Source organism: Ramularia collo-cygni (assembly GCF_900074925.1).
Source record: "Ramularia collo-cygni strain URUG2 genome assembly, contig: RCC_scaffold05, whole genome shotgun sequence".
In the NCBI taxonomy this organism is placed as follows: Eukaryota; Fungi; Ascomycota; class Dothideomycetes; order Mycosphaerellales; family Mycosphaerellaceae; genus Ramularia; species Ramularia collo-cygni.
The window spans coordinates 319,812-331,690 of NW_019716259.1; the positions used below are offsets into that span (position 1 = coordinate 319,812).

The window sequence follows — 11,879 nt, forward strand, 5'->3', positions numbered from 1 at the left end:
CGAGGGCGCACCAGATGTGACTGCCCATCTCGCTTGTGCACCCTCCATCGCTCCCATTCCATGCTTTTGATCCTGTCCATTTCTAGTTTGTAGAGGCGTGACTCGCTACCCGCCTGATAGTTCTCCACACCTAGAGGAGACCAACAATCATACTCGCTACCCGCCTGATAGTTCTCAACACCTAGAAGAGACCAACAATCATACGAATTGCCTCGAAAGCCAATCCACCAACGATGACGAAAATGAGGAGATCTTGCGATGGAGATTCGTCAGCACTTTGCCCGTTTTCCCTACCATCAACACTGTCACTCACATAACCAAATGGGACTGATGGGCGACTTCTGTGGCTTCTCCTTCTTCGTCGGCAGATCACTCGTGGCTCGTCCCATTTTCTTCTCTTGTGTCTTGGCAAATGCCAAGTTGGCGCGTCGTTGTTGAGGGGTTTGAACCTGTGTCCGCACTTTCATTAGCATGGGACTGACTGCATTGAATTTCCCGTGTGAGAGGTTCGGGGAGCTGTACCATTGTGAAGGTGTCGCGTGTGCCGGGCCGGAAGGGATTGTGGAGGTTACTGCTGCAAGATCCGATCGCTTGCTCTCTTGTCCGAGACTCTGGTCAATCCGTGGAGTTCCCGACAAAGCGATATTCAGTGAACGACCGGCCAGAACGGATTGGCATCAAGAGACAGATGTCCCTTTCCCCAGGACTTGTGGAGAGCTCGGACTTTACGTTTCAAGCCGAGAATTGGCGCTAGCCTGTTTTTGGCTAGGCCGCTTTTTCTCGACAGCACCTGCATCYGCACGCACCTGCTTCGGAGCAAACATCCCGTGCTGTGATCCATATCTGCATAAAATTCGTTGAACAACTACACGTGGAAAGCCGTTGGCACGTGGAATTCGTCGTGCTACAACATTGAATCGACCAAACGGAGCTCGAGTCAGATTCTTCATCTACGCCAACAATGCAGCAATGAGCGTGCCAGTCTGAGAGAACCTTCCACAATGGCACGCTATCCAACTTACGAGGAATACGCCAAGCGAGGCGCCTTCGCTGAAGGTGTCAAACGCTGCGATGATCTGTTGAAAAAGAACCCGACGAACACCAATCTTCTCATCACAAAATTGCAGCTTCTTTGCAATTCACATGGAGACTGGTCCTCAACCTTGGACCAATTATCTTCAATACAACCTCCCATACGAGATCTTCGGGAGCTGGTTCCAATCGAGGCGTGTGTTGTGGAAGCGAACAAGAATGTATTTCCTCTTCCACTCTCCGCCGGTCCAGTGGTGGCGAAACTCTGGGACACAGCTTATAAATTGACGGCCAACCGAGAAGACAAGCTCGACATCCTCTCCATCCGCTTCTCGCGTGCTGTAAWAGACAACCGAATAGCAGACGCTCAGCAAGCTTTGATAGCGTGGAAGGTGTTTCAGCCCAAAGACCGAAGTGCCTACATGGCGCATGCCGCATACACACAGCTTTTGTCCGCAGCGAAAGATGACATGCAATCTCGACTAGCACTAGGACTAGCGAGGAAGGCTGTCACTGAACGCTTTGATGACGACAAAGGCCTGGACTGTCGCGTTCCCGGCCAAATCTTTGCCATTCAGAAGGCGGAGAAGGATTTGGAGGGGATACGAGAGAGGACGTTCAAGGACAGCAAGCACGTCTACGACGCTCTGAACCTCAGCGAGCCTGTTGGTGTGGAATCTGCAGGCGGTGAGGCCAAGGGAGCTGTCGATCCAACGAAGCTGCCGCCCCGAGAATGGCTAAATGCTGAGGTTGCAAAGTTGAAAGACGAATTCGCACAGCTGGCTGAATCCACGACGACCGAGAAGTTGGTGGATTTCGTTTCGAAAGTGATACGACTGCTTCACAAAGCATTGACAGAGCTCAACCTAGCTCGAAACCGTGGCGCGGCTGATGTATGCTTCTTGGCTGTATCTGGGCTGGTCAAGATTTATACGCTTTCACAAGACGATAGCTATCTCTTGAAAGCTGCTTTCCTCGCTGAAAAGCTCCTGCGCCACAATGAACACGTTCATGAAGCTCGGCTTGTACTGGTGTACATATATATGCGTCTCCAGCTCGGCAGTCTGGCAATGCAATTCTTCGACTCGCTCAGTGTGAAGGAGATTCAGCATGATACTGTCGGCCACACATTGTTCACTCGACTTTCGGTCGTACATCCATGTCGCACTTCACTGCCCAGCCGGGATTGGTTTGATCCCCATGAGCGCACATACAAGGCGTTGGCAATCTATGGGCGGCATGAGAACAAACTGGCTGAAATGGAAGCGTCTGTCCTTGAGCACGGGCAAAGCGGAATGATCTTTGATCTCAATGAACTACGCGGCAACCTCCGCTTCTCTCTAGCCAGAAGACTCATCTTGTTGGAGCACCGACGAATCGCACGGCTCACTGGCAAGGGTTTTGGAAAGAACACCAGCGAGATTGGACCTCGGCAGCTCGCGAACTGGGTGGATTTGAAAGACAGTCGGGACTTCAATGCTGCATTCGACTATGGCTTCAACATCGAAAAGGCGCTCCACGGAGATGATGGTAACGTTGTAGGAGAGCGTTGGTTGCTGTACACTTTGGCCGCAGACACAGCAAACTGCTTGGCAAACAAACAGGTCCCTCTTATATTGAACCCCGAGAATCTGGTCGAAAGCCTTGCAGCCGCAGACTCCAATGAGAGTGGTAACGGGCTCACCAAAGCGGAACGTCTCACTGGCGAGATTTCCAGACATACCCTTGCACTGCTGCTTGCTGCCAGGTCTGCTTCAGTGAAGCAAGAGCATATCGACACACTGGATACTGCAGTCGGAGCTCTTCCCATCGCATCACTTGTCTCTACGACAGACACGCTGGTCGAGCACCTGACCGATCATTATATTTACACTGATGCTCTGCGCATTGTGATGGCTACGTGTCGCCATCTGGCGGAGTTGAAGATATCACTGGGTACGAAAGCGCTGCAGGACCTCTCGAAGCGTCTGATCGGACAGTTGCAGAATCACGCCCAGTCGCAGATTGCCGCACTTCGCACGAGTCACGATCAGGCTCAACTCATTAGTGGGGAGGATAGCTTGAAGGAAGCCTTGCAACTTTTCGGAAATGAGAGTCTTCAGGAGTTTGCCGAGCTTGTTGTTGCGAGCGCGAAAGAGGGCTGGGAGGGTGTGGGACGAATCACGATGGCATGACTATCAAGGAGGCATCAGATTTACCTGTTGTGGATGCTGGCGGTTGCTTTCATCTTTGCAGGCATATATCTGACTTGCATCATACTGTGACGATCTAGGGTTAGCTGTATGTGAAAGTTGTAACATAAAGTCGCATTTTTACACAAAAGAGTCGAGGCGCCGGCAACATTTTCGGTCGTCATTTCAGTTATCAATCAAGTTCACTTTTGAAAGTCCATCGCTCCAATGCAGGCAGCATCTTGCATGGCATATCAGATTGGAGTGAAAGACAACGGCGCAGAAGAACCGCATGTCTTCCAACGCATTTCAGGCCCCACCTTGTAGACAGACTTCTCTCACAGCCAGCTTTCCGAATCAACCACGACTAAGAATTTCCCACTCCTGCCTTGGATTCCGGGATCTTATCCATACGCACCTTGACTTCCTTGAAGTACACCAAAATCTTAGGCAGCAGCCGCGAACCGACCAAATCCACGTGATTCTTATCTCTCTCCATTGCGATCACATGGTGTTGCATGACTGTCACAGCAGCTCGCACAGAGATCTGATAATCGGTGCTCAGAGCAGCTTGTTTTTGCAGTCTCAACACCTTGCAAAACCCCTCCAACATAGCGATTGTTTGATCCCGATGTAAAGGTCAGCATCGAATGACTGCGAAGGCAATGCGGACTGTTACAATTTGATTGCCCGGTTGAGCGCTCTCCATGAGAAAAATCTCTTTATCCCAGATCGAAAAAATTCTCTTCACCACTGGCTAGACGTTCGATTGTGTCGGTAATGGTACCTTTGGGGCCTCCAGCCTCAAGAATGGTTCTAGCTGTCTCTCTTTCTATTTGGGCCGCCGCAGTCAACGGCGCCATGGTACGGTAGTAGATACCTTCACTGTGCTCAATTCAGCTTTCGAAGAAGTTGTATAGTGCGCTTGACTCTCGCTTGCTCCTCATTTCTCATATTGAAAKCTGCAAATATCGTGTCCATTCCGTCAGCCTGTAGAGGTGGATCGATCTTGTAAAGCTGCTTGAGGTTGAGTAGAACTGCTGAGCTTGGAGTCGGGCTATGTAGCTACAGCTCTTGTTTGCCACGCATGTTTGTTCACAAAGGAGAGAAAAAAAAGGAAGGGCCCAGATCAGTACATCTTGACGATGTTGGTGTGTTTGGTGGTCAATATCAAAGCCTTCCAGCGCAACACTTTAGTTGGAGATAGTTGGCGTTTAAATATTGGAGCACAGCAGCCATCAGCGTCTCCTACTACGTATTGAGTAAGAGCTTAATAGCAATGGCCAGAAGTCAAAACTCTAGAACCACACTCATCGCTGCGGTAAGACCCACAGGAGCGCCACTTCTCGGAAGCGAGAATGTATAGCAATGCCAGTACTCACGGGGACAACATGGTGCCATCCAAGTGCGAATCTTGTTGATGTCGTAAAGAAGTGACGAGCCTTGGAGGAAAGAGAGGTCGATATATACTTTATTTAGCGTCCCATGACTTTATACCGACTAATATCCGCCTTTTCCCACATTCTTCCTTCCTGCGCGATCTTTGGAATCTTCATCACAACACCGATTTGGACCGTCTCGTATTGGACACCATGAGCTGTCGACCCATGAATACGGATACACTGAAAAGTCGGTGTATTTGCCCACGGCTCTTGGTTTGATCAAGTCACCCCTTATTCCAAGACGCGTCCACTTTACCAATGCCTCAAGTGGTTGCCCTTTGGCGATGGTGTGAGGCAAAATCTGGCGACTGCTCACTCCCAAAAAGACCCAGTATCTGTTCTTGATATCCGCAGCATTCAAGCAAGAAACACAGTACTACGCAGCCACTTCTTAGCCCTAAGCAGCAGTCATGCATGTCTTGCGATTTCAAGCGTAACAAGGACCTGCACGGACCATGATATCGATTCTGCAAGTGTGCAGCTTGCATTCCTCCGCCGACACAACATAATATTGAGCGACGGTGAGCCTGTCGGTACACCAAGACTGTCTGTCGCATTCCTCGCGCTCCTTCGGTCCGGAATGTGGCAGGTTCGGCAAGTTCATCCCGATCACAGCGGAGATGCCTTGAATGTAGCAAGCTGAGGCTCCGAAGTCTGCGCGCCCAGGGCGGTGGCAGTGACGAGAATGAGACTCGAGCTTGGCATAATCGCGTTCAGTCATATTTCAGTCATTTCCTAGTCCAGAGACGCCGTTTCCTAGGCAGCGGACTCATGCCACCACATTCATTACCATCAATCTCAAAATGCGTCCTCACAATGGCATAGCTCTGTCAATTCTACCTAGCGTTTGTTTTGGGCAGTCTGTCGGTATGCTTGAGTCCAGTTTTAATAAAATCCCTCCTGCTGAACACCGATCCAGATCCACTCGTGACAGTCACCGTGCGGAAATCTTGCTCTTTGACTTTAGCGAGTTCTGCCCCGACTTTACCTTCCTATGGCTGGTTCTCAAGTAACGGAAGCAGTGTTCCGTACACGTTCTCAGCCGGAGACGCGTCCTTCACAAGTGCACCAGTCGCGACGACACCGAACAGCGCAGGCGTTGCTACTGGTGAACCATCTTCCATTGGCACACAGGCCGGAGCATCTGCTGAAAGCTTGACGGGCTCTCCAACGGCTGGAGAAGCTTTCTCTACGTATAGTCTGAACGGCGGGCAGACTGTAGTCCCTGTCTACAGTGATGTTTCACTCTCAAGTAGCAGGCCAGGGGGCGTGATAGCTCCAGGAGACTCGGCGACTGCAGAGCTCATCCCTACAGCTGTATCAGGATCTCTGTTGACCGTTTCTGGAGCCTCGTTTTCTGGGCTCGCCACTACATCTGCCACCGTGACACTCGAACCCACGTTGGGGGTAGGGGGGTCCGCAATAACAGCCTCCTTGTCCACGAGGGCTCCAACATCTTCACCAGGAGCCTCGGGGCTCTCCTCTCCAACTACCTCTATAAAGCCTTTGACGACTACTACACCAGAGCTAGCGAGTAGTTTCTCCACCACCTACGTTACCGGTGGATCTATTGTCACAACGTAAGCACGCATCCTTCATCGCTCCGCATATATATTCCAAGCCTAACCATTTATAACAGCCTCCTTGGCGGTCTGACGACGTCTTATACTGCCGGGTGTACTACTGTCGTGTCTAATGTCGCGAGCCCMACAGATATCGCAAGTGCATCTGCAGCTGCGAACGCAGTCAGCCGAGCAGTCGTCGGACCTTGCCCTGGAGCCAACAGTTTGCTCGTGAGAACAGACTCTTCCTCCTCCGATATTCTGGTAGTCTGCGGCAAGGCGTATAATGGCACTGTTTTGAGCCAGTATACCAGGCGCAGTGATCCCATAGGCACCCCACTTTCGGAACGAGCGACTGACCAGGACTGTACAGTGAGTCTCCAAGTGCTACAATAGGTCAGGGAGAAGTACTGACTGCGACGATCAGGCCGCATGCTCGAGTCCCGACAACGCCTGTGTTGCCTTTACATACGCGCTCAACACGTGCATTCTGTACAGCTATGTATTTGCTGTCTTCGACACCCCATATCCAGCCTTCTCTGCTTTACTGATAAATGAGGATGTATGTTGCCGACGATGATCCTGGCAGAGCGACACCGAAACTAACATCAAATCCTCAGGTCATCGGCAACAACACAAGTACTTTGACTTTGGACTCAACGCCCTCTGCCGCTCCACCTTCAAGCACGTTCCTTAGTACCACACTAACTCTGCCTTCTCCATTGCTTGACTCCTCCACGAGGATAGTCACGTCTTCAGGGTCTTCAGCCACCATCCTACCCTCTTCAAGAGCTTCTGTTTCAGAAAATCTACCCATACTGCCCAGCGGTTTATCCACGATAAATGCTCCGATCTCTGTCTCTCTCGGGCTCACCACACTTTTACCCTCGACAACCAATGGAGGAAGCGCGGTATCGCTTCCAGGTGCCTCAGGAGACAGCAGTGCGCCCAATACCGTGGCTCTGAGCTTGACTGTGTCTTCTAACCAGCCATTGCCAACTCTGCCTACAACTCCATTGACTGGAGTTAGAACCAGCACCACTGCTGCATCCCCTACGCTCACTGTATCCACTGCAATCAGTGCTACTACTTTGAGTTCCACTGCTCCGAACTTTGCTTGTCCACAGGACGACAACACCATCTCGATCGTCACTGATCAAAACGGCCGTGGCTACGAACTCATATGCGATATGGACACAAGTGGTATGCGTCGTTGGTCAATTCTGCCAAGTGATGCTAATGATCGTTTCAGGCGGCCTGTTGAGCGTCATACAAGTCGATGGCGGGTTCAACAACTGCTTCTACCTCTGCGACTTGGACCTCGACTGTTTAGGCTGGATATACTTCGAAAATGCCAATGACTCCAGCTGCTACCTTAAAGACGCCAGAGGTGGCGCTCCCGCTTTCATCAGCCGGAGCACAAATGTAGGCGCCTTGATCGCTGATCCCCATTGAACCTTTGCTGACGCACGTATTAGGCTGTGTCTGGCCTTCGTTATAGAGCGGCAGATACAACAGCATTCCAGACTGCAGGTGTGGTCAGTCTCATTGGGACTGGCTCTTCACTGTCGACCACGCGTTCTGCTTCGCAATCAACAACGATCCTGAGCGCGAGCTCAGCTGGAAGCGCCCAACCTGGATCAAGCTCGCTGGAAACAGCGGGCACGACAAGCTTAACGGCATCAGATCAAATATCATTTCCAATCCAAACTCTTCCGCTGAGCGCGACCCCATTGCTCTCTTCATTCGAATTACCTTCCGCCAGCTTGCCATCGATAACGTTCCCGGCAGTTCCTTCGATCGGAGTGTCATTGACAAATCCTGCTACTGGCCTGCAGCTTTCCTCAATCGGTCAGCCTGTTGTCGATGTATCTACTGTGGGCTTACCTACGCCAACAGCAATACTTGTTCCATCGATTCCTACAACTGGCGGACTACTGACCGACCCACCCTCGATCGCTACCCCCATCGCTACCCCTATCGCCACTTTGCCCTCCATTGATCTGCTCTCAATTACACTGCCGTCAATATTATCAACCTCGATCGGGTCGCCCTTGGACGGCCTGCCCACTGGGGTCATTGTGCCGTCCTCGATCACCTTGATTTCCGTGCCGACAGACGCACCTTCATCGAGCTCGCTCTTGGTGGTTATTCCAGGACTCTCAGAAATCTCTGATTCCATTACATTGATCATCGACCCGATACAAACCTTGACGAGCCTACCTCTGCCGACTTTGGCTTCTATCGTCACATCTCTGGAAGCTCCAGCAATCGATGTATCAACAATACTCTCAGTGCCGACAATATCGACGATTGGACCCCCACCTCAGATCGATGTCCCAACCATCTCGATCGCCCTGCCGACTCTATCTTTGACGACATTAGACATCCCACCGATCTCAATTGTCCTACCGACCGAGCTGCCAGCAGCATCTGCCACGTCGCCATCCATCCCTGCATTGACTCTGCCTTTGCCGAGTATCACTAGCCTATCGGTTCCCATCGCCGTGCCGAATTTATCTCTCACGACTCTCATATCTGAACCACTGATCACATTGTCGCCTGAGCTGCCAACTTTAAGCAGTGTACAGCTACCAATTCTGCCGAGCGATTTATTGTCAAGCGCTGCGAATGGTCTGAATAGCGCTCTGACAGGGCTGCCAACGCTGTTACCCACCATATCACCAGATCCCCTATCGAGTGGTAAGATCGAAACTCCTAGAGCTGTTCCCAAGGTCGTGTTCAGCTGAACCTTGCTGACTCTTCTTCTATTAGTTCTAGATGGGCTCCCATCGAACTTGGATATACCGCCTCTTCCGACCGCCCTTGTCTCGAGCTTGGGTATACCAGCGTTGACTATACCTTCTYTGAGCGCAAGCTTGAGCTTGCCTACCTTGAGCATCCCGACTTTGGGTTTGCCGTCTTTGACCCTTCCTGATGTGTCCTTGACCCTTCCTGATGTGACCTTGAGCATCCCGACTTTGGTTCTGCCGTCCTTGAACCTTCCTGATCCAACCTTAACTCTGCCAATCATCAGCGGTGTTCTGCCGCCTGTCGCAACGTCTCTGCAGCTTCCAAGCCTGCCCTTGAGCATCGATTCACCCATCGCTACATCTCTGCAGCTTCCAAGTCTGCCCTTGAGCATCAATTTACCAATTGCTACATCTCTGCAGCTTCCTGGAATATTCTCAAGCATCCTGACCTTCAGTGGCGCCTCCATACCGTCTTTACAGCTCCCTGGATTGACCTTAACCAACCCCAACGTCGGCAGTCTTACTGTTCCAACCGCGACAGCATTGGAGCTCTCAAGCCTGCAATTTGGTACTCCAACTCTTAATGTCCCATCCCTTGCCTTCCCAACGACAATACTACCRCAACTGCCCGACTTGACGTCCATTATCCCGGCAATCCCAAGTCCACTCACGCAGTCGTTTGGGATACCTACCTTGACCGGCCTGTCCTTGAGTATCCCTCCGATCGTTAGCATTGCTCCTCTGCCATTATCGACGACCTTGAATCTGCAACTACCAAGCATAACTCTCCAGGTTCCGACGCCAACGTTGTCGCTACCACTTGAAACCTTGAGCATACCAGACATTCTGAGCACGTCGCTAGATTTCCCAACTACCATCAACATTGGACTTCCACCATCGATACTGCCAACCTTGAGCCCCCTAGTTCCGAGCATCACCATTCAAATCCCATCAACAGTCCTATCATTGGGACTGCCAACGCTCACTTCGAACATTCTCCCGACCATAGCCAGCATCATACCGGCTATTTCAGCTCCAATTTTATCCATAGGAGTGACTTCATTATCAGCGCCAGCCGTTCCACTCAGTCCTATACCGACTCTTGTCGATCTCTCAACGCTGGCTGTTTCTCTTATCGTGCCGCCGACATCTATCAACCTGCCTCCAATCTCGCCCTTGATACCTTCCTTAAGCGCTCTACCAACGGCTGTTGGCCTTCCGACGACCTTGACACCATTATTGTCTGTCAGTATAGCATCGGTATCTCTTTCTGTTCCTGCTGTAGTACTGCCGACACTGGTACCACAATCGATCACCTCGACTCTACAGCTCCTTCCGTCGACTCTACAGCTTGTTTCGTCGGCTATATTGTCAGTTCCTTTGAGCAGTCTGGTAGTATCTGTGCCTCCCATTGGAATTCCGGCCGCAGCATCCCCCACAGTTGCGACCACAACCACTTCAACGAGCCCATTGCCAACATCAGGGCAAGTATTGCGAAACAGCCAATTCGACAGTCGTGTCCTTTCGCCCTGGACCATAAATCAGGGCTCCTTTGGAAGCAGTACAATCGATGCTTCTAGTGGGGCAGCTGTAGTGTCCTTCCCGGGTTCCTTGACAACAGTATGTAATAATCTCCCTCTCGCTTCGATATAAACGCTCGCTGAATATTAATCAACTCCACAGCTTGCTGGTGTGCCCGTGCAGATATCCCAAAGCATCAACGCGAGGGCAGGACAGACTTTCAGGATTCAAGCCAACATTGCTGTGGCCATGGCGGCTGGCGGTAAGCTTCTCTCAAGAGGTTCCCAAGAACTCCGCTGACTCCTCCTCTCCGCGCGTAGGTCTGGGTGTCGCGTGCAACGCTGCGATTGCGGCCAATTCATTCAACAACTTGGTGTCCTCGAACTACAGCATCACGAGTACCAGCAGTTTCGTGGTCGATCAAACTGGAATTGTCGGTACAGGAGGAGCAACCAACTTCTCTCATTCTGGTGGCTGGCTGTAATGCTTTGCTCGGGACTGCGACTGCGCCTACAGTGTCTTTTGACAACATCTTCCTGACGTTGAGCGACGTTCTTCCTGTTACTACGACATCACGGGCAGCTACCACTTTGTCGACTGTTACTTCAAGCAGAGGCCTTGGGCTACCTTTACGCGCTCGGATACCGCTAGACAGTGATGATTGATTGATTGGTACGATCGATCATTGAGCTGTAGATGGTCAGATTTGGTATACAGATGTTGTCCATTGAAATAAATGTTCAATCTTCACTCACTCACACCCTCTCTCTCTCTCTCTCTCTCTCTCTCTCTCCACGGTGAGCTCAAAAAGCGGCGACTGCAAAAGCCAAGACATCAAATAACCAGGCACCTCTAGATGAGCGTGTTGGATCTGGGCAATGGATCAAGGAGGTCCAGTATCTCCGAATGGGCGTCATATTGTTAGGAGAATTCTGTGAGTAGAGTTCCAAAAGCAAGTCGAGGTAGAATAGGCGCGTTGATAAATCTCTTATTGCTTCAACTGATATGCACTTACATAGCGACCTTTCATAACAACGCGCCAATCCGCCAACACTGTCAATGGCCATGAGGCACAGGCAGGCGCCTAATCAAAAGATGCTGGACGCGTTTGGAGTGATAACGAGCGCGTCGCTCTCGACCTCTGTGATCGGATGGTACCTGCCTAAGACGATATTTCAACGGCTCAGAATCGAGACAATTGAGCGCACGAGCCGCCTCGTCACTAGTAAATACAATACAGTACTCGACGGTGGATGGCCCGTCTTGGCTTATGTCATTTCTGGAAGAGGAAATCCAAGGCTCGTGGAAGGTATCCAGCAATAATAGCAACGCGATCGAAACATGTTTGACAAGGATCAAGCCAAAGCCGGGGATTAATAAATAAATTATACATGTCTC

The 11,879-nt window shown here is 51.0% G+C and overlaps 3 protein-coding genes; 2 read left to right on the forward strand and 1 right to left on the reverse strand.

The window, feature by feature from the left end:
- Positions 1-181: 181 nt before the first annotated feature.
- On the reverse strand, positions 182-525 carry RCC_03849 (related to secretory pathway protein YSY6; the record flags this gene model as incomplete). XM_023769133.1 has 3 exons in its annotated part: positions 182-252; positions 314-449; positions 523-525. The coding sequence occupies 3 exons, from the start codon at positions 523-525 to the stop codon at positions 182-184; spliced, it is 210 nt and encodes a 69-aa protein (XP_023624901.1).
- A 476-nt stretch (positions 526-1,001) lies between these two features.
- Positions 1,002-3,206, forward strand: RCC_03850 (uncharacterized protein; the record flags this gene model as incomplete). The annotated part of the gene is made up of 1 exon (XM_023769134.1): positions 1,002-3,206. One exon carries the CDS (start codon positions 1,002-1,004, stop codon positions 3,204-3,206), a length of 2,205 nt encoding a protein of 734 aa, XP_023624902.1.
- A 2,242-nt stretch (positions 3,207-5,448) lies between these two features.
- On the forward strand, positions 5,449-10,965 carry RCC_03851 (uncharacterized protein; the record flags this gene model as incomplete). XM_023769135.1 has 10 exons in its annotated part: positions 5,449-5,512; positions 5,565-6,225; positions 6,285-6,579; positions 6,635-6,769; positions 6,828-7,410; positions 7,460-7,632; positions 7,686-8,910; positions 8,983-10,580; positions 10,644-10,743; positions 10,802-10,965. 10 exons carry the CDS (start codon positions 5,449-5,451, stop codon positions 10,963-10,965), a joined length of 4,998 nt encoding a protein of 1,665 aa, XP_023624903.1.
- Between the last annotated feature and the right edge of the window lie 914 nt (positions 10,966-11,879).